The sequence below is a fragment of the Caloenas nicobarica genome, chromosome 11 (assembly GCF_036013445.1).
Source record: "Caloenas nicobarica isolate bCalNic1 chromosome 11, bCalNic1.hap1, whole genome shotgun sequence".
NCBI lineage: Eukaryota > Metazoa > Chordata > Aves > Columbiformes > Columbidae > Caloenas > Caloenas nicobarica.
The window spans coordinates 9795836-9823771 of NC_088255.1; the positions used below are offsets into that span (position 1 = coordinate 9795836).

Here is a 27936-nt window from a genome sequence, read left to right on the forward strand (position 1 = left end):
TAGAGATCTAGTGCACGTTTTAACCACAGTGATCCATTATAACCAGTCAGGATTCAGCCCCACATCACACTTAAGTCTCACCCCGTAGAGCCGCCCAGAGGGTACAGCTGCTCTTCATCATATCTCTGGTCAGGTTTGAGCCAGACAGTTCTGCGGGATTTAATCTGTTTTCACTGGCAGGCTGGTTTTCCATTGGATCAACAACTTCAAATTCAACTTACCCCACAGCTGCACAAGCCATACAAAAGAGGGGACAAGCAGAGCTGATCAGAACAAGATGGGTCATTTTGGCAAGAGCCCGCTGTGAGATTAGATTAAGCACAACACGGGGCTCTACCCTCAGTCTGGTTTAGCATTTCTCCCAGAAGTTGCCATGGAGGTCTAGTACAGATAACATCATCACTGTAGTGGCTCTTTGCTGCTGCAGTGATACCAGAGACAGACTGTGTCCTTCAGTAGTTTGGTTTTCAGGGCAGAAAAATAAAGGACTGGGAAGCGGTTGTACCATACTGAGAACAGTGGGCCACATAGAAAACATTTTTTTTAAGTTCTCTTTGCTCAAGCTCTTCTGAAAATGCTAGCCTGTTTTATCTTTAAGTACCAAAATCAATGCTGCTAATTAGGATGCAGCACAAATGGCATCCAATTATAAGCCTAAATCTGTATGTATATCAAACATTTGGATGTATCACTTCTCTGAGTGAAAGGAACAATCTGCAAAATTGACCTTCTTCAACAAATCAGTGATTGTTTTGTTCAGACATGTGGAACACATTGCAGTGGGGTAGGAAAGGGGTGACACTCTCTGGAATAGCTACACATAAAGCCCATTGTCCAAGATTGAAACAGACTGTTTGCAAACAGAACACATGCAAAGTCAAAAGAATAAGATACTACATGTTCAGTAATCCTTGTAGGCATGTTTTGCCATAATAAGGTTTTACTTTCTGTTTGGAAGAATACTATACAAACTAGTTGGAGTATGTCCATTAAAATCCATACCAGGTGCAATTTTCATTTAGAGAAACCAAATCCTTGAAACACAAAAGCGAAGGACAGCCAGATTACAAGAGAATGGTGGTAGTCTGGAGTTTACCATACACTGTTACTTTAAATGCCACTCTGAAATCTAAGGGCTAGTTGTAAAAGTATCTGAACATGTTGCAGCTGCTTAAACTTACTCATAAAAGTAGTCACATTAACTTATGTTACAACACTGTTTTGTTATACATTCTCTATATTGCCCTGGGAAATACCTCAATTACCAAGTGCCCATGCAAGCATTTAATAAGTTAACTTTTGCAGGGTAGATGCTGATATTTTTCTTAATTACAGGTCAAAGACCATTCAGTCATTTCCTCTCTCATCTCCTTAACCTCCTCAGGTTTCCTGGATTTCATAAAAACATTTCCCTTCCCAACATGTTTTAGTTATAAACTTCAAGTTTTCCATTTCCCTACCTGTATCGTAGTGTTCCCACCTTCCAGAAGAGCAATGGCTAGCAGGATGCTCTCATGGAAGACTCTGTCACTGGTGGCATTCATGATGAGATCTATAACCAGGTTGGACGCACCTTCTTTATCCAGATGACATTGGACATCTGCCAAACTCATCTCACCTCGGCTCATTGAACTCGATCCAGAGCTTCCTCCTATAAAGGTGATCACAAGAAACAGGCTGAGATTCAAACCCCACCATCCTACAGTGATGGCACCTTTCTTCTGGTTTAAATTATTAACCTATCCCAAATGATGTGCACACATTTATTAACAGTGATGTGCCTGGGCCAGCAACAGGCAAGAGTTATCACCACTGCTGCCTTCAGCAACAGAAGGTGGAAAGAGGCTGGTGAATTGGAAGAGGATTTGGGAAACAGTGTGGATTCAGGGATACAAAGAGAGATAGAGACACTGCAAGACCAGCAAGGGGATGGAGAAAAGGCAAGACAAATTCCAGAGGATGGCAAAACCAATGCTCTAGAAAGTGGAAGAGTATGGCAGTAGGCAGCACAACACCAGGACGAATGAAATATATATCAAGTTTAGAAAACGGGGGAAATAGTGGGGGGTTTTTTGTTTGTTTTTAGTGTTTTTCGTTTTGTTTTGTTTCTGATCGGGCCTGCTTTCAACAGGATTACCCACTGTCTTTATTTTGAAAAGGCAAAACCCAGTGCACTGTGTTTTGACAAAACATGCTTGACATCACTATTTTAGTAACCATCTCAGATTAAATTTACTGCACTTGGTAAGTGACTTCAAAATGAATTTTTGCTCATCCTACCCCACAATCTGTCTGTAATACAACAAAATATTTTTGTTTCAGATATGGTTAATAATCTGATATCCTTATGAGTGCATTTCCCAAATATTATTGCAAATATTAAATCGATCAGGTTTTCTAAGTACGTTCTCTAAAGCAAAATCACAAAATTTAAGCCAACCCAACACAGTCTCTGGAAAGTATAAAAAGTTCTGCCTGCTAAATTTTAAAGTACTTTCTCAAATACAATCAGGAGAAAAAGAACAGTGCTCTCATCTGTATGAGGAAAAAGCAGCTGACACGTTTAGAGTCGGGAGACCGATGCTCCACTCAGCCCAAAGCTAAATCCCTCAAGGAGAGTTAAAACACGTTGGAGTTTCCAAAGCCAGGAGTGACATGCAAGCAGGACTTTCTTCCCCATCCATATAGATAGTTTCTTCTTTTATAGGATTTCACAGAACAGAACAGTGGGGGAGAGGTCCAAGAGGCGGGAAGACCCAGGGATGAGCAGGAGCGGGTCCTACCTCCTGCCCCGGCTTTGCTGGCGCCTCCGGCAGACAAGGGGCCATTGCCGAAGGTGGTGAGGCTCTCGCGCCGTCCCGCGGGTCTCACGTTGCCGTAATAGCGGTTGACCAAAACTTGCCTGAGTGCCTCGCCCTTGATTCAAAGAGAATAATGAAATCATGACGTGAGCTTAATGAATAAATAAACTAGTAATATTCAGTTGCAACGGTACTGCTGTTATCCTGAGCCCACTTGCGGGGGGGTGGGGGTGGGGAACCGAAACCCTGGAGATTTGGTAAAGTTCTCTGAGCATCTCCCGATGTGCTTGGGCAGGCTGGGACACCAGGGGGTCTCATGAGGCTCAAATAAAATTATGTGTTCCCAGCACCAGAAACAGCTACAGTTTAGATTTTGTGATAAAGCTTTCTAGACAGATTTTATTCCCAAAGGCTATTTTTAAAAAATTAAGATCTGTCTCAATTTTAAACGTAAAAAAGTGGCATCTGTACAGCACCAACACAAAACGAAGATAAGGATTAGAGATGCACTAGCATTAAGAAATAGTTTTGTGAGTGAGAAATCCCATGTTCTCAAATCTATCCTATTTTGCCATCTCCCTGATGTTACAGGGACGTGCTCTTTTCTCTCCTCCATCAGCAGCAAATGCAACCTAATGCTGTCAGCCACCGAGCAGAAGCCCAAGCGATCCCCGCTGCATCCCAGCTCTTTGTTCCCCGTGTCCCTGGCAGCAGCTGCCCGGTCACGCTGGCTGTCAGCATCCCAGCACATGAGCACCGGTCCTCAGATAACCCCGACATCCCAGCCCCTCCCCGCAGAGGCCAGCAGAGATCAAAACACCATCGAGCTCCAACGTGAACCTGCGGACCCTGCGCTGCTCTCACTCAAGTCTTTACAGGAATTCCCAGTAATTCAGAGCTGCACAAAAGCTGGTGGTACTGCCAGCAATGGCAGACACACAAATACTGCAGTTGGATTAACAGATTTTTTTTTTTGTGTAAGGTCTTTGTGCAAAAAGGAAAACTGGTGATTATTCTAGCTGGTAGCTACTGCTCTGCTAATGGCCGTGTGCTGTGGTTACAGCAGTACCATCCCGAGACAGCGTCTGAGAGAGGAGGATAGAGGTCTTCTGGGGATTCAAAAATAATCTATCTAGCCAAGAATAATTTCACATTAAAAATCTGTTACGATGAACAAAGGCTCTTGATCTCCATTCACCAAAAAAGTGCTTGACACTGATTTTCAGTTTTATTTCAAATCAGTTGCCTGACTATAGATTCAAAATGTCATTAACTATGAGGTTTAACATTAGCTGTCATGCAAGCAAAGCCTTACATTTTAAACTTTCACAAGAGGCCTTTAAAACAGAAATAAGTAAATGGGGCAACGTAAATGTGCATTAATTGGCTCATAGAAAACTTCAGCACTGCCGCAGCCACGCTGCTTTTGACACAGAGCTGGCGCTCACAGCAAGTAGATTAGAGAAATCCTTACACCCCAATGCACTGGCAAGAAAAAACCTGTCTGGAAATGAACAGTCCTTGACCAAATTTCAGACATCACTTCCAAACAGAGAAGTTCATCACCTGCCTGCAGCTGGTCAGGGATCGCTGCCCTCCCCGCAAGGCTGGTGTTAATGCCGGGGCTTCCACTGCCTGCTCCTGTCACTACAATTTAGCAGATTAAAAATTGTTGCTATAGATTATTAGTGTGAAAGTTGCAGCACAGGAGCTGCATTTTATGGAATCAGATGGGGACAAGGGAAGCAGCAAGGAGACTAGATGCAAAATGAACATGAAGAGAGTCTTCCAAACAGCTGCTTCCAAAAGCCCCCCAAAAAACGGAAAAAAGGCAAGTTACTTTTCAAGCAACTGTAGAAGATGATGAGCACTTTTCCAAGGGGCATACGCTTCCTATCACCGCTTGGGCCAAACAGCGAATGCTCAAGCAAATTCTCATCCCAGAGGAGCTGCTTTGACTGACAGCAACATGAGTGTTTAGTACATGATGTAGTGCTTTAACCATCTCTCGGCTCTCAGTCTGCCAGGTAAGGAAGACTACATGACAGAACAAGGCCAAACCAGACCAAAAAAACCCCTTAACTACATCTTCCTTCTACACGTGTGCTGATGAGAAAGGCAACTTGATACCCATATAAGCTCTATGCCAAAAATCAAGTTTTGAGTTCTCACATTACCTTTTCCCTCTTCCGTTAAACTAACTGGCAGTTGTCATATCAACTGGCATTTAAAACCAGTAATTTTTACTACTTACTACAAAAATAACACACATCCAACTACAAGAACTGCTGTTCAGTAAACTCCACCTCCTCCTGAATTCAGAAAGGTAACTAAAGCTCCTGGGATTGCCTCTAGACTTCCCTTCTGGCCCACTGTGGAGCTGAAGGCAACTTCTATCCCATGGCCAAAATGGTTGGGGTGAGTGGAGAGACCTCCTGGGGACCTGCTGCTCCAAGGCCAGACCTGCAGCACCTCTGCTGTCTATAGGAGAAGTGCATCCAAAACAGGACAAATAACCAGAAAATACAAGTGGGAACACATATCGAGCATTTGTTATTCCCAGTCTGAAAGTGTGCTGATCGACGGTTTTGTAGGTTTGGCAATCTGCATTCACTAGCATTTCAGATTCTAACTGGGAAGAAAAACTTTGTCTCCTACAAAATTATTCAAACCCACTGTGTCAGCTAACAAGTATATGAGTATGTGATCAAAGTAGAGGGGAGGAAAAAAATAAGTGGTATTTAAGAAATGTTATAATTAATTCAGCTGCAATGCTTGGCTCCAGAACAGTTCTTTAACCATCATGTTACTGTTGTACACCACTTTGATGCGTACAGTATGCAAACAAATATCAGATGTTTGGCTGCAATAAGAAAAATCAAATATGCTACCTAGAAAAAAAAACCACCACCACCCAACAGCATTCAGTTTCATCTGCATTCACCATCAAGGTAAACTAACAGTAAGTAGATACAAACATTATTGAATATGTATCAGTAAAGCAGATACAACACACAACTCAGTTTTGGTGTTAATCAAAAACCTGTTATAACCTTTAAAACAGAGAATCTTTAACAATATTTAAGAGTGAAGCAGTTATACTCGCTGCTATTCTGGTCCCAGCTACGAGAGCAGAAGAAATCAAGCAATGAATTAATGACACTGACTTTGCAGCTTGGCTGTTCAGAAAGGGGGAGGTGCGGCCAAAGCAGGCAAACTCCACCAGCACTGATTAATCTCACTTCATAATTGTGCGATCATCACCAAAGGGGAGTTCATTGAAAGTGTGAACAGACTAGACCAAGATCTGAGGCTTAACTCAGAGCAGCCAAGCACTTGCTCCTTCCATTTAATCCAAAAGAAGGTGCTCCAGCACCTCATTTTGTAAGCATGGCTGATCATTTTAGATTTTCCAAGAGACCGACAGTAAGCAGTTACCCACAGAAGTTTCTTACATGACTTAAGGCTTTACTGTTTAAAAGGAAAAGGTAGAGGATTAGTTCTGAACGTGCTTGACTGCTGTACATACCCTTCTATGATCCTCCAGTTGCCTCTGTGGTAGACTTTGATCAAGCTCCTGCTGTGCATGCAGAAATCTCGTTTTAAAGCAGAACAACACTAAAGAGACACTAACATCTTTGTGCTCATGGAAAATATTAAGGGAAGTCACAGCTGAAAGCAAGGGAGGAGGTGAGGAAGGTAGACTGACAAGCTATCTAAACAGAACATCTGCCCGCAATTAGCTCTGTCAGTACTTAACCCGTCTGCCCTGCCGCCCTCCAGCAGACCCCCATGGCATGCACGTGTGCCAACGCATTCGCAAGGATTTAAAGAAAACAAAGTCTGTCTCATTTTACAGTTCCCAGTAACACACAGAAGTTTTTAACAACCCGAACCATGCATGCCCATGCACACAGATACACAGACGCACACACACACCAACACCCCGTCCCGCTACGCGCACGCTTGTGGGGCACGCGTAGGTGCTTCAACACGTCTGACCGTGGTCAGGGAAGCTCTTTTGAGACTGCGGAGACTCTGACAACACCTATGGGATTTCCACCTCAGTGCCATGTGGGGTTTCACTGACCAAAGTCCCTTGGCACTTAAAAGTTTCCAAATCAAAACTCTCTTTCATTTCAGATATTAATTTTCAGGAACGGAACCTCCACTTTGCAAACCTGAAGTATGTTGCATTTTTTCTGCTTTACAGCATTCTGAAAATGTGTAGGAATGACCACTTTATAGAGGGCTCCTGGTTTAAGATAGGTCCATCTCCCAAAGATCTCAAATTCATTCTATGACCACTCAGAGTTTCGGTTTACATTTAAACACTATTCCACAAAAATTACAAATATAAAGGTCTAAACCACCACAAACTACATTTTTTCCATGGTTTCACAACGTATTTATCACCTTCATATTTATACAGCTCAGAGAATCGTCACTCTTCCAGGTTTAGGCTTCCATGTTTCAGTTACATTTGCGGTGGCATAGCACCCAGTTTTACTATCTACCAATGGCATCTCTGGATGTCCCATTAATTTCAAAAGAATTTGAGATTTCATAAATTCTTTTGTCCTCATTTCAATAAATAATCTGTCTTATGCAAACTGATAGTGGGGTATCTCATAAAGGAGATGTGCCTACATATCCAATTAACTATAGAGCCAGTAACCTTGAAGATGTGAAGTGACCATTAGCTGTTTCACTGTGGCTTTTTAACCAGGACACCCAGTTGCTCTAGGATTATGAAGCTTCCACCAACTTCTTTTGACACTTCCATTTCCTTATCACAGTTTTTATAACATGTGAGACAAAGGGAAAAATCAAATTCTGTATTAGGAGCCAGACAAATGATGTCTCATTTTGCTAAGGTAGGAGGATTTGAGAGAAGACTTTTCAAACACTGCCTCCCTTAAAAGCCAAGGGAAATGGCTGCAAGATCTGCACTACCTTGGACCGACTAAAACACTTGGCCTTTGAGTTCCTTACTTTGTCCAGGAATGTAGATTTGGGACTGGTTTACACACTTTGATATAATTTTGGACTATCATCATGCTGATGCTGTATTGGATTAAACCACTTCAACAAGTCTACGTATTTTTCACTGTCTAACACCACGCAGGAACACACATTTCACAGGGTTTTTTTTAACCAACAAGACACTCCACCAGGACTACTTCAAAACACCAATATTTGCCTGTTGTACAAATATAGGTGGGTGACACACCTCTACAGAGCTTTCCGTTTCTGGCGGTTGCGGCAGCTAGTTGAAAGTAAAATGCAGAAAAATTAGTCATTCTTAAAGAATCTTTCATCCCAACAGAAATCTAGTGGTCAACACTTAGGGGAAGGTAGCTAGCAAAGCACTTGACTTAGCTGAATTATCGCAAATGAATTATAGTAATAATTACCGTTTACACCCTCCCGCCCACCTACCTTGCTCCTAAAAGGGCTACATTTTGGAAATTTAGCAGGTATCCTTTGAACATCCCGAACTACTTTGCATGAACACAAAGGCACAAGCAAAATGCTTGAGCTGCAGGTGCCCCCAGGCCCGCGGTGCAGAGATGCGCTTTTGGGCAACCTGCTTGGAACCCGCGCCCGGGATCTGCAACTCGCAGGGGATGAAGGCAGCTCCCCTATACCCAGCGGGGAGGAGGAGGAAGCAGGGCTACATGTCACGGAGAGGCAGCAGCCTTACGCTGTGAGTTTAAAAAAACCCGCTTTTGGTGGGTTGTCATCTATAAACATACTTTTCGCAAGATAAAAGATATGTGATATAGCACCAAACATGAGCAATGAAATAAGAGGCTTAACGGTGACAGCTTTTCAAATTTAAAATGCTGATCATCACATTGAAACAGATGAAGACGAGCAACTTTTATCTAGTAGAGCTTAGACATACAACAGAGACCTAAACATTCAAACGAAGCTGCCTACTTAATTGCAGGTAAATTGATTTAACTTCTCAGAAACAGACACTAAGAAATAAGACAGGGACGATGCAGTAATACCAAATTAAGTCAGCCACTCATTGTCCGTGTCTGCCTAGAGGGCACACGAACTAGACAGACAAATCAAGCACAAGCTGGCGAGCAACCATGGTATTTTAACCCGGTATCTGCTGCAGCCTAGGAAAGGCAAAGCAAAAGGAGAGGAAGGCGACGGGATCCAGAAGTCTAAACATGGAGAGACTCCGCTACCCAAGAAGGAGCGAGAGCTTCCCCTGTGCTGCTCCGTGGGCAGGGGCTCCTTGGCAAGGAAGAACCGTTCTCCGTTCTTCTCCTAACGGACTTTCCTCCTGGCTAATTCACACGGCCTTTGGTAAACCGTTTCCTTGCATTGTCGCCACTCTTGGAAACTTCACAAGCATGCAAACCATTTCTCTCTTGGTCAAATTGAGGCAGGGAGTATTTAAGGCAGAGGACCAGAAGTTAACAGGAAGAACCTCATTTATGCAGAGGAACACACAGTTCCTGCACAGCCTCGCTGCTGGAGGCTGGACACTGGAAACGCCGCATCAAGTCATTAGGGAGTCCGGGCACATTGTTCTGATTGCAGACACTGTCTGCACAACTTGCTTCAGAGCAAAGCAAAAAATGCCTCATTCCTTAAGCAGCCAACAGCAGCACTCAACAGCAGCATGGAGATTGTGCATATTACCCTGCAAGGGAAATCAGGTACCTTCCTCCCAGGCAAGAGGATACTGAAGCTGGCAGGTCAAGCAGACGTGACTGCCGCCAGATAACAGACTGGACTTTGGATTCCAAATGAAAGCTTCTTTATTCCTGGGCTTATACCATGGCCCCATCTTAATCAAACATACGTGTACATTTTGGGGCTAAAAACCAGCACAGATGAAGAATCAGCATGAAATTAGTTTGATCTTTCCAACTTAACTGGAGAAGCATAAAGTACATATTCTAGCTAGCAACTTCTGTGCCTTCCCGCTGTAGCACAGACAGCACGTATAAATAGATCAGCATGTTAGAACCAGCCCCACAAACTCATCTGCAAGCAAAAGCACCCTTGGCAATGCTTGGATGGATCATTCCAAATAAGCATGGCCTTCAGAAATCTTTCAGTAAGAATATAAACTCCAAACACTTAAATTGTCATTCTTCGAGTCAAAATTGGTTAAATAGCAGAGAATTACTGAACTACAGCTACTGCGCCACACTTTGCGCTATCATGTGTGCTGCAACAGCAAACTATCAGCCTACGCTTTACAAGAAGGATTGAATAGGGTGGGAGAGTACAGCAAAGTAGTAATTTTGCTGGATTTCTTGTGTCTCTGTATATCTCAGCTCTCCATCCAGAAGAAAAGCGATGGTTTGCGGGGCAGAGGCAAGTTTGTGCAATACTGAGACTCTTCACTACCAGCAGCCGGGTGAGCGCTATGGACACAGTGGCCAGCTTTTAAACTGGAACGCAAGGGGTGGCAGGGTCAGAGAAGAGTACAATATCTTTACTTTTTTCTAGCAGCAGCAGCAAAAATTCCTTTCAACTTGCTGTGCAAAAACTCCTCTTCCTTTGAAATTTCTATTCCCGCAAGGCTGGCAAATAAACCACTCATCATTAGCCGTAATAGGAGAATTACAATTTCTTTGACCTGTTGGTGACCGTAATGTCTCTAGCAGCCATTTCCCCAACACAGACTACACGTTTCCCAGAATGGTCTTTATCTGACTCAACGGTGGATGTACCCACCTCAAAAACCACCAAAGCAAGTGACATCTCATGAGATACAATGAGTTCACTCTTGAGCTATGGAAGAAGTTTCAGTCCTTTTCCTTTATGGTTTTGAGGAAGGTGTGAAAGTTTTATTTTCATTTGCTTTCAAAATAGCAATCAAGATGAAAGTTATCAAATTCTGTCTTTCACAGAAAATTCAAACAACTAGCACTGCAGATAAAAAAGTGGAAATGGTTTGAGGAAATGAAGAAAGATTTTCATTCAGGTTTAAAGCCTCAGGATTGCTTTTCTCTCTCCTTTTTTTTTTTTTAAGCTTAACTATGTAGTAAACATCCAGAACAGTGAGTGCTGAAAATGCTCAAAATGCACTTAAAAGGCAGGTGGAGATTACAGTTCACAGACTGAGCCTGGTCCAGATAGCAGCTTCAGCAAAACAGGATGGAAAACATCTCCTATTGTAATGTTACAAATGGGTGGGAAATCAAGGTTATCAGAAAAACCCACATGTTTGTGTGAGCGCACATGTATGAACACTTTCAAACACCTGATCCTCTTCAGCCTCACCAAACTTTGGAATTTTGACATAATAATGGACACCAGCACACTTACAAGCACAAACCTCCACTTCAGGCCATCTCCGAGTTCAAAGGCTTGAGAGGTGACCAATTCCACAGGCTGATGCCATTTTCCAAACTACCACACGTCTCCTTTAGGTTGTTTCCCAATCGGTATCTAGATCAGACAAAGGTGACGCAAGGCAACAGTAAACAGACACCTGTCCTGGGAGGTCTTCAAGATCTTCACTGAGCATTTTGAAGAAGCTTACTCAAGCTAAATTGATTTGGCTGAGTAGAGAAGCAATGGCGAGAAATGAGATGCCCTGTGCTGTGCAGGAAGTTGGGTTAAATTACTGAGTGGTCCCTTCTGGTCCTGAAATCTGTGAATTCAGGAACCAACCCAACTCCATGCATATGGCACCTAATTATCGGGGTGGCGGGGGGAGAGATTTGGCATAGAGGAGGAAATAAAAAGGGGAAAAACACAACTACAGAGTCAGTTAGCCAAAGATCACAATAAGCCTTTGGTAGCTAGGTTGTACATCCAGATGCAAAGACCTACAGTGAAGATCTCAGACATACATTGTTCTGAAAGCACTGCCCTCTGCCTCAGCTCCTGCACTACCACCTCCCAGAGCAGCTGCAATTCCAGGGGGACTGGCTGTTTAGACACATTCCTGGAAGTCCCTTTCTACTTTTTCTTCCCTTTACTAAATTTCTCCTCTTTGTGAAATACACTCAGTGTAACTCTTACTTGAAAGACACACAGCAGAAGCACCACCCAGACTGATCCGTGACAACAGACTAGAGCACAAATTGAGGTGCTGCCCTTCATAACCCTTCAATAACACCAGAAAACTCCACAGAGGTTACCTGCCTGCCAAGTCTCCTTTGTAAGGCAAATACTGTTACCTTGCAGAACTGAGAAAAAATTTGGATAGGAAGTTTCTAGCCTCTGCAGATGACATGTAGGTGTTTGTCAAAAAAACACATTTGACTTGCTATGGATAAGTTTCAGGGCAGAGAGGAATAACTGGGAACCAAGAGCAAAGAACTGCTTTGACAAACTTCCCACGTTACAGTTTGCCATTGTAACAGACCTGCACCAAAGTTCCCGAGCAGGGTATTTTTAGGGATGGAGGATCTCACACCTCCATACATTAAGAGGCAGCAGGAGATGCAGAGCAGAACCTTGTCCTGGCACAGGCTCCTCCAAGCTGTGCAGCTCGCCCAGCCCTCGCAGAAGACACATAAGATTTTTGATTTTGGGGGGGCAGGGGCGGCCCCTGCCTCCCACCAGCACGTGATGGAGCAGCAACCACACGTGGACACCTCCTCGGTGCACACCCAGGTCAGGGATGTGGCTAAACTTCCCCCCCGCCCTTTATCTCAGGGAATTTGCAGAGACTTCGTGCACTGCCAGACGATGAGGTGGGAAATCTGGCGTCAGGGCTGCCAGTGCCTGTACCGAAAGGTCACTGAGCTCTGCCTATGGGAGCGCCTGCTCTCATTTTCCAGAGGTTTCAGCTGAGAAAGCATGTTTTCCTTGGGCTGGGGCTTTCCTGGAGTTAGAAACCTCAGTCTCCGATATGTCACTGACCTTAAATGGGAGTGCAATCACTTGCTTCTCTTTAAATCCTCAATCTTGCAGGTGTTTTACAAGATCTGAATATAGTAACAACTATCTTCACTACACATTTTACAAGAGCAGGTTTAATTAACTAGTAAGACAGTGTAAAGATCTTTTTGTTGTTGTTACAAATAACTATAAGAAATGTTCCAGTCTCCTTTTCCAAAGAGCTCACCAATTCCAGTTCATGCAGTAAAACCAGTCCAAATTTTGGGATTTCTGAAGGGAAAAAAAATATAAGGCAGTCCACAAAAATTTATGAGTGCCTGCATTTCCTCTGCTTGAGACATAACAAGTGAAGCACTCAGTGCAAAATACACAAGAGAAATTACTGTGGAATAAGCTCTCTCCACAAGGAAAATATAAGTGCATCTCTCCAGCACTTAAGTAGTTAATAAATTTTCCAATTCCAATCAGAAGATGCATAAAATAGCACCTTATTTTGCACCTTACTCAGCTGTCACAGTTCTAGTTTATCATTGATAAAGAGCACTGAGATTACTTCAGTCGACCCCTTGAACCAGGATTTTCAGTTCCCTTTTCACCTACATGAAACCTCAAGACCAAAGTGAAGAGGTAAAAAAACCAAAACAAGACCAACAACCCAAAACTATATGGAGTGGGTCTGCAGGTGTATTTTGCTGGATACTGTTTCATCAGCTGCATAAATAAGCGTCATTGCTGAATAAAAACAGAAAAACCCCAACAACAAAAAACCTGGCCTTTTACTTAATTCAGTTTTTTAACTTCAAATCCTAAAAAGGACTAAATAACTACATGGGAAACTCTGGATTCTTACAGAGTTTTGCTGGATTGGGTCATTTTGGCATTTGCTGGCCCCAGCCCAGGGCCCCACCAGCCCCGTGGGGGGTAAGCAGCAGAGCACCCCCTCTTCACTCTGAAAAATCAAATCCAAACCCATCAGAGCGGGACCGCTGGTCACGGGAAGCGCTGGCAGCCCCAGTGGCCCGGCAGCCCCGGCACAGCCCGCGGTGACTGTAAACATCTCCACCACGTTTATTGGCAATTACCGCTGAAGGTCACACATCAGCAGCGGGCCGAAATTCCAGGAAAAAAAGCTGTTCTTATGTAACTGCTGCTTGACTGTTGGCAGGTGCCCAGCAGAGCCGCTCACTGCAATGTGGCTGGGGCGGGGGGGAGGAAAAAGTAGGACATCTCCCAGCTGCATTCAGTATCCTGAGCATGCCACCTGCAGGTCAGCACTAACTTCTCTGCCTTTTAATCCATGAAATATTAGTGTTTCTCTAGGACGTATGCATTTTGGTGCCCAAAACTCACACTGCAGGTGGAAACTGGGCCACGCTGTCCCCAAAGACCTATGGAGATCCAGGAGAGTGGATGGGAAGATCGTACACAAACAGAAATGCCTCAGCAGGGAGGGAGCTGAGCTGCTTGAGCGGTCCTGGACCACAGGGAACCCATGGTGGAACTCACCATGTCGACTTCAGTTGTGCAACACCATAAAATCTGCATTTGTATCTTGCCTGGACTTTCCATTTATTCCTCAACCCACTAAAAAGTGAATTAAGCTGTTGTGTCTAATTACAACTGGGATTTAGTCATCACTGTTGTGTGAAGATTCAGACTTGATGGCACTTGAGGCAAATTTAGTTTGGTCCTGAACCTCTCCTCCAAGAGACTGGCATTGTCACCAGCTCCATCACGAACAGGATTAGAGTAGTTCTAGCCCAGTAAGGAGCTGATCAAGACATACTCAGCCCAAGGGCTTCTATAGGCAACATGCCAGTGGGGGTTTCTACTTTATTATTTGAGAAACACAGAGCCCATGCCAAGAGCACCCCCTGCAGCTCTTCGGCTCAGGTCAGAGTCCTTCAGCTCCCAACGCCCGCCCCATGCTCCAGGAGAGCCCCTCAGCCCGAAAAACAGGAGTCACGCTGCAAACAAAGACAAACGGAGCACGCAGCTCCCCAAGACCAGGAAGAAACGCAGCACAACCATGTTGCAAGTAAGGTGCATAATGCATTACAGTTTCTGATGGTTTTGGTTTTCTATCAAAATAAATTGTGCTTTTTATCCATCTTTCAATATACCTTTTCTGCTCTTTATTTTGATACCGGTCTTACGCAGTCCCTATTTCAGAACTACTGCAAGATGACTCTCATTGTCACTGTATTCAGTTTCTGTCTCCAGAAGAAAAACCTTTCACACAAATCCTGCCACATGCTGCAGAGTTCAAAAGACGACCTACAAGAGAAACACACCGTGTTTCTGCCAGACCAGATCACGGCTCTCAGACTACAGCAATAGGTGTTGAAAACAAATACCACACTACATCGCTTCTCCTTGGAAAACTACAGCTCCTTCTTGTCCCTCGTTTCCAACGAAAAGGGAATTCCAGACAAAGCCCTCAATAGAATGCACGTGAACTGGACCAGCAGGATTAAACCATCCTACCCCTGCTCTCCTTCCCCAGCACCCGAACGCTCCAGCCACCCCCGGGGCTCGGCTGGTTCGCAGGGGTCGGTTCATCATCCTTCCTGTTCTGTGGGGGATTTCCTACCATGAGGTGAATTCCAGCGTTATTCACCCAGCTAAAGGGCACTCCCTTTCTTCACTCGCAAAAAACGTTAAGAGGGACTGGAACGCTGATTTTCTATCACTACTTGCAGTAACAAATGCACGGACCTCCTGGCATCTTAATATCTTTTCTTATTTGGACACACCATGCACTGAAATTACCTCACAGTAAGCAACTGATATATAAATCTACTTATGTATACAATTACATAAATACTATAAAATCATGCCATAAGACAGTTGCTCTATAATAGAGTTTTACCTTAAGGCAATAAAAAGCATTTTGGCTGGTCAGAAAAAATAAAATGTGCAGAATTTGACAGAAAGGAGAGTTAATAATTTTACTAATAAAGGAGTAAGGAGTAGTAGTCTTTGCCTTAAATGTTTACAGCTTCCAGGATTGACAAGAGGAAAAAAAAAAAAGGAAAGCCCAGGATTTCCTTTGATACTTCTCCGTGGTTCAAGCCCCATCCAAACCCTTTTCTACAAGGAGCCAGTGCTCATTGCCGATGGTTATAAACACACCTGCTCCCTCCACGCAGCTGCTCCATTGTTGAGCAATAAAGTTCCTCCTTTGCAGCCTCCAGACCAAATCCTAAATTGCTCCACACGCTCTAGCTGATTTATTACTGGCAAAGACAGCATTTAACAGCCAGAAACTGAAGAGGAAAGAGTTTCATATTATGACTTAATTTGCAATTAAACAATTCAAATTTGTCTGAAGTTTCTCCAAGATAAAATTATGTATGTGTATATATATATATGCACTACTCTGGGAAGCTGTAGTGCCACACAATCTAAGGGGTCTAGGATCTGATGGAAACACTCATGTGCTACAGATTAACTTTCCAAAGACAGAGCGCAACGCTGGTGTGTACTCCCAAGGTAAGAGGGAGGAAAAAAAATCTTGGTTTATAAGAAAAGAGAAAGATAATTACACCAGAGGTTAGATACTACAGCACCTCTGCAGCGATGTAATACTATAAGTTTGGTGTGAAGCTTGGAGATGCACCTGAGATGTTTCATACTCGCACAGGTCAGAGGTGACGGCCGTGCAGTACATGGATTTGTGTTGCACAAAACGCTGTCATTCAGACCAAAACCCGACTCCCCTCCCCTGTGTACATCCCACCCATTAGCCATCTTCTGTGTGCTCTCACGGGAAGGATACGAAGAGCAGAACATTCCCACCAACAAACAGAATCGTGACTACTCCAAGCAGCTTCAGCTGAGGATTTTCTGATCAGGAGCTTTTTGTTGAAGCTGAAACTGGTGATGGGAGATTCGCGAAATTTTTCTTACGAAAACTATCTCAGACCCTGGCTGGACCTTCTGCTCCAGCCTGGAGAGGGGGATGACGGGGACAGCACCAACCCACAGCACAGCAGGGGCCTGAGCGTCCCAGCCAGAGCCTAGGTTACCAACAAACCAAAAGAGCAACAACTCTGTTCCTGCAAGAAATTCCACCCCTTGCCTCCCCTAAAAGCCCTGCTGAAAGGAGAAGATGCCCCAGCCCAGCCCTGGGCAATGTGCATGTTTGGTTTGGTCTACTTTTGTGACCAATAGTTCAGAATTAAAACCCATTTCAACAGGCAAGGTCCCCAAATATTATGTGGTTTTCAGAATGACATTTACCCAGGTGAATTCAGCTGATCAGCATCAAAATTGACAAGTTCTACAGAAAGCCATTTATAAGTGCATTTCATTATCTACCCTAATGAATAAAGAGCAGTAACATCTAAAGCATTTTAAGTGGTTAAATTTTGTTCCAAATAAAAGGCTGGCTTGGGAGAGAATGCAGGAAACAAAGCACAGAAAGGAAAATATTTCTTTTTTTTCCTGGTATTTCAGTAAAATAAGGTGGCAGTCAATCACTTTCTCAGTATTATACATTTATGTAAAAAGAATCTCAAATTTAGCACCCACATGTGGGGTTTTTTTGAGCTGGATGAGGAAGTTGCAGCAGCAGCGACAGCTCAGCTCCCGCCACCCCCTGCACTGGTGCCCGAACCAGACACGCTGCTTTTAAAAGTCCTTAGAAAGCTCAATTTCAGCTAAACTCAGAGGCCTCGCTCATATCGGCTGTTCTGTCTATAAAACAGCTACACACAGCACAAATGCAAACCGGGATGTTGCACTGCCAACCCAAGACACGTTTTTAAAGGTAGGAAGCTTCTCACACAGAAATAACTTCAGAAGAGAGTAATTTTCATAGGGTTAGACCACATCGCTTTCACAACACATCTGAACATTTTACATGCCTTTATACATCAAAACCTTGCCTAAGAAGTAACAGGAAGGACAGCGAGATGCTCTGATGAATTGCCTGACTGTCACCTTTTTTGGTAAAGCCAGCAATAGCGTGGGACGCGAGTGTCAGCAAGGGGAGACATCTCACCAGGGTCTTCTCCAGCTGCCTTCGGGCAGGTTCTGCCAACTTCTGCATGAATGCCATTAAACCTCACTATTTAGTTTTGCTGAAAGAGCCAGTTCCCCAATGATGTGGTAATTGCAGATGAGTGCTAAATGCTGACGTTTTAGTGGTGCTTGTGGTAGCTGATCCCCAAAGGCACTCAATTCTGAACATCATGGGATCTATGATGGTACGGGATCCATTGCTGACTGCCAGAAATAATAACTGCATTTGAACTAATATTCCAAGGAATGAGATATGGAATTAGTTATGGTAACTATTCTCAGCGTAGACACACGGCAGACTGAAAACTCAATTAATTCACTGACACAGGCATACAAATTGGAAAGCTCAGTACTAGAGAGACAACAGGACAGATTCACAGGGCTACTCATAAAACAAACACCATAGAAACAACACTGTAGAAAATAAATAAAATTAAAACCTCAGCATTATCCAATTCAATGGTAATCTGCCAGAAAAGAAAGAAGGGAAAGAATTGAAAGCAAGCATTAGTAAGAGAAATTACAAATAAATTTCACATTAGTATCTTATAAATCATTTAACACTTTAATGCTGCAATCCAACACGGCGAATATTTTATAGTCGGCATGAGTAACATCTGCAAGCAGTGGGATGTGGTGGGTCAGGGAACCAGCCCTGCTTTGGAGGCAGGATGCACCCTGGCTTTGTTCCTGTGCCAAGTGACAAACCACATGGGCGGGCTGACCGGGAGCCAAGAACTTCACCCTTGGGCAGAAGAGTCATCAGTGGCGTGAGCTGTGAACAGCGGCAGGAGAGCAGAGCCTGGATTTCCAGTTTGGGAAGAAAAATGGAGTTTTTAAATCTAAGTCCTGCAGAACTGAAGCTAATCATCTGGTAGGCACCCAGAGAGACGTGTATGAATGGCATGTTTCAGCAAAGTAAAAAAACTTGGGTCTAGCCTACACTGTCAATGCAGCAAAGTTTTCCGCCTATGAACTATACCACAGTATGCTCCCCATCACTGAGCAGCCTGAGTGCCTGCCAAGACAAGGAGTCTTTAGCAATATGTAAAACTTCGAGCCTTCCCACAAGCTTCTGTACATCTGTGTTCTCACCGCGGGTTTTGCATGCTGCAGAGGAATCCCAGCTGCCTAATGAAGGCCCTCGCTAATGGCAGCGGACAGCACTGCATCCTCATGACGCTTCCCACCTACAGAAGGAACAAGCGGACAGGCCGGGAGGGTGTGGCGCTTTTATTATTTGTGCTGGAAGATTAAGTGTGAGAGGAGGAATACAATTGTTCTATAAATCAGATTGTTCCAGAGAGCACCACATGGTATGACAGCAAAATCACACGCAATGCCAAAACTTCCATGGCGCTCTGCTGCTGAACACTACTTGGAAGTGACTGCTGTCAATTCTGTGAACATCTGACCTACAAGCAATATTGCTTGTGTGAGCGATGTGCTGGTCACAAGAATAAGTTTTGACACCTTTACGTATGCAGGGACTGCTGTATTTAGAATGAGTGCATAAGGGGTGTTTTTCCTTTTTTTTTTTCTTTTGTTACACTCCAGGATGATTTTTAAAACAAAAGGTATTGCCTTTTAAGTGGTGACTAAATACAGTTATATGAGTCACAAGGAAGAATAAATATGATTGCACTTCTCACAGCTTGACAGTAAGACTGCTAGCAGTAGTAGAACGGATTTATCTGCAAGCAATCAGCTGCTTTTTCATATTCGGAAATCCACTTCACAGACAAGTCTATTCTTCTCTTGAATTATGTAACTGATCTGTTTCAGAAATTAATGCATTTTTTACACTTTGAAGATTTTTAGAATCTTGTGGGGTTCTCCATGGTCTGAATGGTGCAAGTTATGTTAATGGTATCTTGTAGAAATACCGCTTTGCCCAAGTTTGCCATAGAAAGTCTAAAAAACTCCTGAAAATTAGTTTTAGAAAAATCTGTAAGTGGCATATTGCATTTAAAAGAAAAAAAACCCCTCAAAACTCTCATTTGGGTTTTGTCGGTGTATAGCATAGGCAGTGTATCTCATCCATCTTTTCTTAAAGACGACCTTGGACAGTCCCTCTTGGCTGTTTTTACAGAAGAACATACACTGGTGTGTTAACAAAGTGCAAAATGCAATCTATGATTGCACTGAATCTTTTACATCCCTAGCTTTGGGCAACAGAAATACCAGCAGTCTGTGCTCACTAAAATGGACCATCTAGCCCAACTCCCTTTTGAAGTAGCAGACTAACTTCTGCAGGCTCCAACTAGTTCTCTTCCAGATCAGACTTGTACTAGTATTGCAGATAAATTAGTAAAGGGACCTTAAGAAGCCAGAAGGTCTCCACAGGGCTTCACCTTGTGCTGCTATGACCCAGCACAAGCTACTGCCACTTGAGCAGAAAAAGACAATGTGTTGCAAGTGGGCTGAAACCTGCAGTTGCTGCCCTTTCCTACTTACCCTGCACCCCTTCTCATCCCATATTTATATGCCTCTTTCTTGCAGCTGATAAGGGCATTCTCCCATAGTCAACAAGTTCAATAAAAAATCCTGCTACTAGAAAGTGAAAAAACCTCCCAGGTAGGGCTGCAGGTGCAGAGCAAAGCAGCAGCAGTGTCCGGGAGCCGGGCTGGACCTGTGACAGCCCAGAGGTGGGAGCAGCACGTGGGCAGAGCGTTCCCGACACGGCACCAAGCACCGCCGCGGCCGTCCCTGCCCTTCGGGCATTTTCCTGGGTGTCTCCGCTGTGTGCTCGGTAACAGCCCCCACACGTGCACACCCACACGTGTGCAGCCTCCTACTGTGTTTGCTCTCTCATCTCCGGGTCCCCGTGCCCTGCTGTGCGAGTGCCTGTCTCTTGCTGGACAGGCAACAGAGCACGACATCCTGCTCCTGCATCCCCATGCCCAGTCTGGCTAGCCACAGCAGGGCTCCTGTGCCACATCCCAGCTGGCCCAGCAATGCTACATGCCTTCAGAGCATCTCCCTCCCTTGCAGCTGCACCTACAGCAATAAACAATTATTATTATGAAACTGTCTTACCTCTAAAAATTTTGCCTTTTTGTGCTGTGAATCTAGCACTATGCAACAACTTTAAACCCCACTGCAAGTGAGAATTGGATATGAAACACTCTCTGCTCCCAGGCATGGACTCCCAGTTTCACACCACTGCTTCCACCAGTCCCAAGAGCCAACTGACAATCTCTTGTGAGCACACTCACTGGAGGGTATACTGCTCTGTGCACCTACAGCGTGGCACAGCAATAACCTAGGTTGCTTAAAAATGCATGAGATACCTTAGACTTGGATTTGAGATTGACTGTAGGAATGTCTAGGTACACAAATATACAGGCATCCACACATGCTTCTGATGCAAATAGAGAATAGGTCTGTACATACAGAAAATCATTCTTCTCAACAAGACAAAAGAGTTGTATGTAGGAAAGAGAGAGAAAAAAACCACATGGGTGCATGTACAGACAGTTTCCATCTATAATTCACAAGATGATGACTCAGATGTATATAAAATAAAATAAAACAAAACTACAGAATATTCCCTTGATGCAAGGTTATGTGACCTGATGAAGAGTCACCTAGACCCAGAGAAGAGATAAAGAGGTTAGAGCCTTCATAAAAAGTTAACAAAATTAGACATTTTTACAGTGCCAGCAACCACAGGAATAAGACTTAAACTTGCAAGTCTAAAGTAGAAAAGCAACTGAAACAAGCTTACCTTTCAAATTATATTTGAAGTTATTAGTTGACTAAAAATGTTTTGTTCCTGATCCAGTACAGAAGTGCTTACACATACAAAACACAGCTTGAAAGAGCAAGAATTTTATTTTCCTTTACTGAATAATAAAGACTGTTTAACAGAGAATTATGAACTGTAAACATTACCTTTTCTCCATAGCCTCTATCTTTGGTCATCATTTCCCTGAGCGTCTGTAATACTTTAATACATAGTTTCTCCTCGTTCTCCTCTAGCAGCTGTTTTGTATGCTTTATTAACCTGAAAATAACCAATCACAGGTCATTTTAGTACTAATATTCTAAAAACAGGGTAAGACATACACGTCTGTCTTAATTGCTTTAGACTGCAAAGAAGTTTTACTATCACACCACTATACAACCACCTCAGGAACATTCCCTCAAGAGCAACACTGAACCAGCTCCCATGGGCCATGGTGAAGCTGTGAAGGAAAACGCAGACGCTGGGCAGGAGGACAGGAGATCCAGCCCTCTGACTACACGCAGAAAGGAGCGAGGGGAAGGGGCAGTGGGATTTAGGACCCAATGGTCCTCCAGAACAAGCACTTCGCAGTAAGAAAGAAAACTATTCCACATACCACCACTTTGTTAAAAAACATCCCGAGAGTCCTGGATAGTACAATTAGAAATCCAGCCTACCCAGCATTTTTTACTTACTTGGCTACCTACTTTCCATAAACTCTGTATATAATCCACCCCTTCCAGCAGGTGACCTGAGAAGCTGGATTCTGCTCTGAACTGCCCTGTAAATGACCTTGCAATCTTTTCCTTCCCTTAAATGTGGGCAGCACCTGTGTTAGGTGATGCACGTGACTGACTCCAACATGCTCACCCAGCGCTATGTGCTACAAGATCAAGTACCTTCCAAATATTACTAGCGTTGAAGGCAGGTATCAAATAACAGGGATCAGCTAAAAATTTTTTTACTCATTTATGCTACTGTTCATGACACTTGTATTCTGCAGTATTCTGTATTCTTTTAAGCATTAGCTGTGAGAGCATATCAAGCAATCTTTCCTCATTCTGCCTTGCCTCCCTTGCCAAGGACAAATTGCATTTACCGTATCATGGAATACTGCGATTTACAAGTATTTCAGAGTATATCAAGTATTTACCAAGCTGGGCAAGAGGACACAGTTCCACAGGGCTTGGGAAAAAGCAAAACCTAACAAAACCCCTCCCAGTAAGCCAGACTTCAAGACAACTTACTTGCAAATGAAACCTCCGCTCTCACATTTCCTCCTTGCGTCTGTGTTCTCTGGGAAGAGCAGTTCAGGCCTGTGAAGCACATCTACCAGTACTGACAGCTCTGCCTGGACAAGAGGACGTAGGCGATCCTCTAAAGCTGATACTATGTCCTAGAATATAACCACATCAATATTTTAAACAAACATTAAATACGTATAAATTTATAGGCAAATTAATTTTACAAGTCACAAAGACGACATGGGACAATTAGGTCTGTCCTCCCTGAATAAACTAAAGACCTCAGAGTTTGGTCAGATAAGACTTTCAGTTTTCTTGTTTAATAGTTGTCTTTAAAAGGGAAGCCCTGATTTCTAGCAGTCTCCCAGATTACTTAGGTGCCCTGCCTTTCCCATCTTTGTAGGTGCTCTTGTTGATATACGAGAATGAGAAAAACGCAGATTCACAGCTGCACTGAAACTTTCATAATGATCAGGCTATTTATGCTTACAAGAACAGACAAAAAATATTACCATTAAAGTCGTGTAAAAATAAAATTATTCCACTTTTCCTCGATGTTTGGAAATCTGTAGCTACCTTAAAAATGAAACCACATTTGTCCTAATACTTAAACAAGCAGAAAATACCAGGATACCTATGAAGCCAGAGAGGAAGTTTAATCAAATTGAAATGGACAAATAGACAGGAATGGATAAAGAGGGAGAAGCTATTTCAATGAGACTGGGTTGGGCAGTGTTTTTACATTACATAATATAAGTTTACATAAAGTTAGTTAGAACTGTTTGCCAGAAAAAGCTTTTGACCAGAGAATGCATCTTCAAAGGACAGAGGTGTAATTCAAGATGATGAATTTCATTTGGTATAAAAAAGGCCTTATTGAACAGTCTACAGATCTGAACACAGAATATAGCTATAACACACCAGTCTCTATTTCTAACATGAAGCATTATGTTTAAATAGTTATTTTAGCAAAAATAGTATGGGAATGCACACACTTGGCTTCAGGGAATAACTGTGGCTGCAACTGGTTCACAAGGAACCGACACATCTACGTTTATTTCAAGCCCTGCACTGGTTTCCAGGAAGGGCTTGTGGCACCTTCCACCGTACTGAGAGTTTTGGTGTACAAGGCACAAAGCACTGGCAGAGTCTGGAATGCTATGATGATGAAAAAGTCTGGTCTTATCAAAGAAATATTACTAATTGTGAAACACAAATACTTTAAGTACTATTACCTTCAAATACCAACATCTTCTATAGGATGAGTCCTTCTACAACTATTAGCCATGTACATTCAATTACCTGTCTCAACACAATGGTTTACATTTGATTTTATGTATAGTGTTACAGTATTATTATATGCAGCATCAGCTAACTTGATTACCATGTGGCATTTTGACTAGTTAATTCATTCCCAAATGTTATTCTACTTAGTAAATTCCTCCTTCTGTGTAGGCACGCGAGTAAGTGCTTATCAAAGGAGAAAGGGGTGCTGTGTAGTCACCTGTAATCTTTCAATTATGTTTCGATAATCCCTGGAGGCAGCAAGCACTGAATCTCTGCGGGCAGCATTCCTTGCAGTCATTCGCCAATTCATTGCAGTCTTCTGGACAATGTTGTGGGATTTCAGAAAGAGATTGTTGACCTGACTGTCCAAGTCTACAGGAATTGCAATTGCACGGCTTTTCGCTGCAACAAGCAGAAGTTAGTAAGAATTAACCCCTTCAGCCTGTGTATTACAACCAATGCAAGAGCAAGACAAGCTCTACCTGCAATTCCTTCTACAAACACCTTCATGTGTGTTTTAAGCAACGCAATGCTCAGTCCTTGTGTGATGGGTCAGACCTCTCCATAGCATTATGTTTAAAGGCTTTCACACCTCAGAGCTGTTTACTGCCTTCAAAGCATGGGAGTAGGAATCTGTCCTCAGACACACGCTCCCAGCATCTCCTGCTAACACACATGTACATCCATTCAACAGAATTTGGCCTCATAGCCAGGACAAATTACTCTTCTTGCTACTATAAGAGAAGCAAATTACTGGGAGGAGTGACACAGAACTATTTCCCTTCTGCAGATCAACAGGACTGCAGAGAGTTTTGAGGTTAAATGGAGAAAGCACTTCAGGTTACAGTGACAACACCTATTGCTCAACCATGACAATCTATCAACATGACTCTGCCTTTGTACTACGCCTTGGCTCAGAGTCATCTGCAAGTGGCAACTGTGGGAAACAAACTGCAGTTTCTTTTTGGAAGGATGACATGTAAGGAGCAAATACTGGATGACCACGTCTGCAGCAGTTAATTGTGATTACGCCCATTTCTTACCTACATCTGAGAGGACCCGAATGCAGCTTTCCACCGATGCCTTTTGGCTCGGCATTAACCAGTTGCAGTGGTACACTCTGAACACGCCTTGCAGCAACTGTACAAACACAGGCTGGCGAGTCTGGAACACAAGGTTAAAGAAAACAAAATCAAACTCATCACACCATATTGAGATGTATCAGCATCACCTTGAGGTAATACCGGTTACCAGCTTTGGCCATGACTCTCTGCACACCAGTCATTTCTAACTGGTCTGCATCCACTTGTTAGGCAACTTCACGTTGTAGACAGCGTATCTACCACACAATCAGCAACTGAATGGAAAGGGTGGGAACAAAGGCTGGAAGGGAAACATTAAATAGCTTCTAAAGCATAAAGCCTCAGTAATTGAAGCCTGACTAAGCAAAGGAAATAAGTAGTCATCTTCATCTTTTTAATCAGAGTTATCAGCAAACCTGGCAGACAGAGATTCTTCTTTTAGCACTGACCAGCAGCTGACTCAATAGTCCACAGGTAAATGGGACTTTGCTCTTGGCTAAATGAGAGCACAGCTCCAGAGTTGAAAACTCATAATTTCGAGTATTATTAGCTGGTGTCTAATCTACTGCAAAAACCAGCTGTGTGTTTGTAACTTTGAGCACAGGCAGTAGTTAGTGGTAAACACCACAGCTGCTAAGGAACAGCCAAAATTAAGGTGTGGGGTTTAGCCCCATATTTCTTCCACTAAAGACAGGTGAGCTACTCCAACACACACATGCACATGAGCTCTGGTCTTTCATCTTTGCAACATCCCAACAATAGTGACCAAAACTCCCTATTTGGTTTAATACAGTAATTACTTAGTAGAACACTTAATTTCTTTTACCTGTAGAGAAAAAAGTGTTTTAAATATTTAAAAAACCTGCATTGTGAGGGAATACCCCATGTCCTATGTAATAGCTATGTAGTGTGTCTATCAGCTAAGTGAACTACACCACAGTGCAAAGCCCACAAGACTTAGGAACCAGTGAAAAATACCTCTTTTATTCTGGTCAAGATTAATGCCTGCTTGTAAGAAAAAAGTGGAGTTAGATAAAAAAACCAAATCCATTAGATTATCAAATCTACTTGACTGATTCATCAAATAACACCATTATGAAATGTACGAAAGGAGAACCAAAATTCAAGAACCAAAAATTACTAAGAGGCAAATAACTATTAACCTTTCTAGAAATAAGCCAAACACCAAAAACATGGCAGACAGTAGCATTCTCCAAGGGCACTGAAAATACCTGCACTTTCGTATTTAAGCCACCCACATATTCCTTTCAGTTCATGTTTAAAGACTTTTCGGTTTTAAAAAGCTTCAAAGACATTTCATTTGCTTAAACTAGGTTAATAAATCAAATAAGAAATTTACTACATGTTCCACATGCCTCCAACTACACTGGCAAAGGAAAGCCTTGGGCAGCAGCACCCTTAGGCAGCAAACAGGCTAAACAGTACTTGTTAAAGAGGAAAAGTTTTGGACAGCTGTTCTTTGGAAAGACATATTTATGTTCTCCTAATTTTATATTATTTGAACTGCATGACAGACGTACAACGTGTTCCTTGAACAAGCAAGGCTGGTCCTGACTCAAAGGAGGTACAATTTAAGTTGAACAAGCCATAACATGAAAGAGCGTGAGACAAGAAGAGGCTCGCTTGGGAAGAAACGAGATGACAAGGTGCAGTACAAAGAACAGGGAGTGACCGAATCCAAAGGCAACACGAAGGACAGCGGTGACAGTCACCCCATCAGGTCACGGCGGCTGCAGACTGCCCTGCAGCATCTCAGATGGGAGGGAAAAATCCCACTGGAGGAGTGATGTCCGCAGCCTGGTGGTCCAGCGGGCCCACACTCTTCACGTGGGAGAGTCCCCAATTATTGTCAAGAGTCTCGACAGGCAGAAAAAGAGAGAGAAGCAGAGCTTTTAACTTGGAGATGTAAAGGAAATACTAACCTAGGATACGACAAAGATGGAGCTTTCAACTGAGATGGTAAAAGAGAGGTGAAATAAGTTACTTTATCCTGCTAGACAGGGAGAGATTGAGAAACTGAAGAAGAACTGCTGACATAAAATTTACAGATGGCTAAAACATGATGGTAAGGAAGTGTATTCAAATGCTGTACGCTCAGAGATGACAATTAAGAACATGACAGCCAAGGTATACAGTACAGAAGGAAGAGAGAAGGGCAGAGCCCCAGGGGACAAGGCTAACTGGGTCTCAATTTCTCATTTATTTTGATGAAGTTTTGATAAACAAGCATGGAGGCTGATACTGCAATAGGGGCTGACATTTTAACATCAACTGCTGGAGTGCTCGGACTTGCGTGAGTTAAGCCACAACCCTAATAAAGCTGCTCAGCCCTAACACGGCTGTTGCAGCTCCCTGTGCCCTCACAGGCAATGCCCACCATTTGGCAACTTAAGAGTATTTGACCCGATCTCAAACGCAGCTCTGTTGCCTTCAGCATGCCCATCTCCTTGTCTGGATAAGGAGGGTTGCCTACACCCACGAGAAGTAGAGCTCCACTGGATGCCGAACAGCTGGTAGATCAGGCTGGTCATCCAGACACAGGGCAGGTACATGTCCTGACTCAAGGAGGGCAGAGACACAGGTAGTCAATAAGGAAAAAGCGGGAACATTATTGCTCACACTAAGCAGAAAGAAGTCTTGACCTGATGCACAGTCACACAGCAGTTTTACATACGCTTCTCTGGAGCATTACAGTCGCCCAGGCAGTGCACCATGATCCAAAGAGCTGGTGTAAATTCTTTGACGAGGAACTGACATGTCAAATTGCCAGATGCCCTTTATGGCCACTTTTGGGAACCAGATGCTTCCTAGCCTGCTGCCAGTTGCGTTCAATTACAAACCTGGAGTTTGCACTGTGAACAACTGCCTTTGGCACGATGTGGTTGCATCAAGTTTCAACAACTACC

General features: G+C 43.3%; 1 protein-coding gene across 4 annotated transcripts in view; it reads right to left on the minus strand.

Moving 5' to 3' along the window:
* The window catches only part of ITPR1 (inositol 1,4,5-trisphosphate receptor type 1), a 176960-nt gene that overhangs the window by 61214 nt on the left and 87810 nt on the right, over positions 1-27936 (minus strand). For all 4 annotated transcript variants that reach the window (XM_065642841.1, XM_065642840.1, XM_065642839.1 and 1 more), the window contains 6 exons: positions 24971-25091; positions 24145-24329; positions 22644-22792; positions 21564-21675; positions 2784-2916; positions 1461-1651 (listed from right to left, as the gene is read on the minus strand). In XM_065642841.1, coding sequence (XP_065498913.1) covers positions 1461-1651; positions 2784-2916; positions 21564-21675; positions 22644-22792; positions 24145-24329; positions 24971-25091 — 891 coding nt within the window. The remainder of the gene's footprint in view (positions 1-1460; positions 1652-2783; positions 2917-21563; positions 21676-22643; positions 22793-24144; positions 24330-24970; positions 25092-27936) is intronic.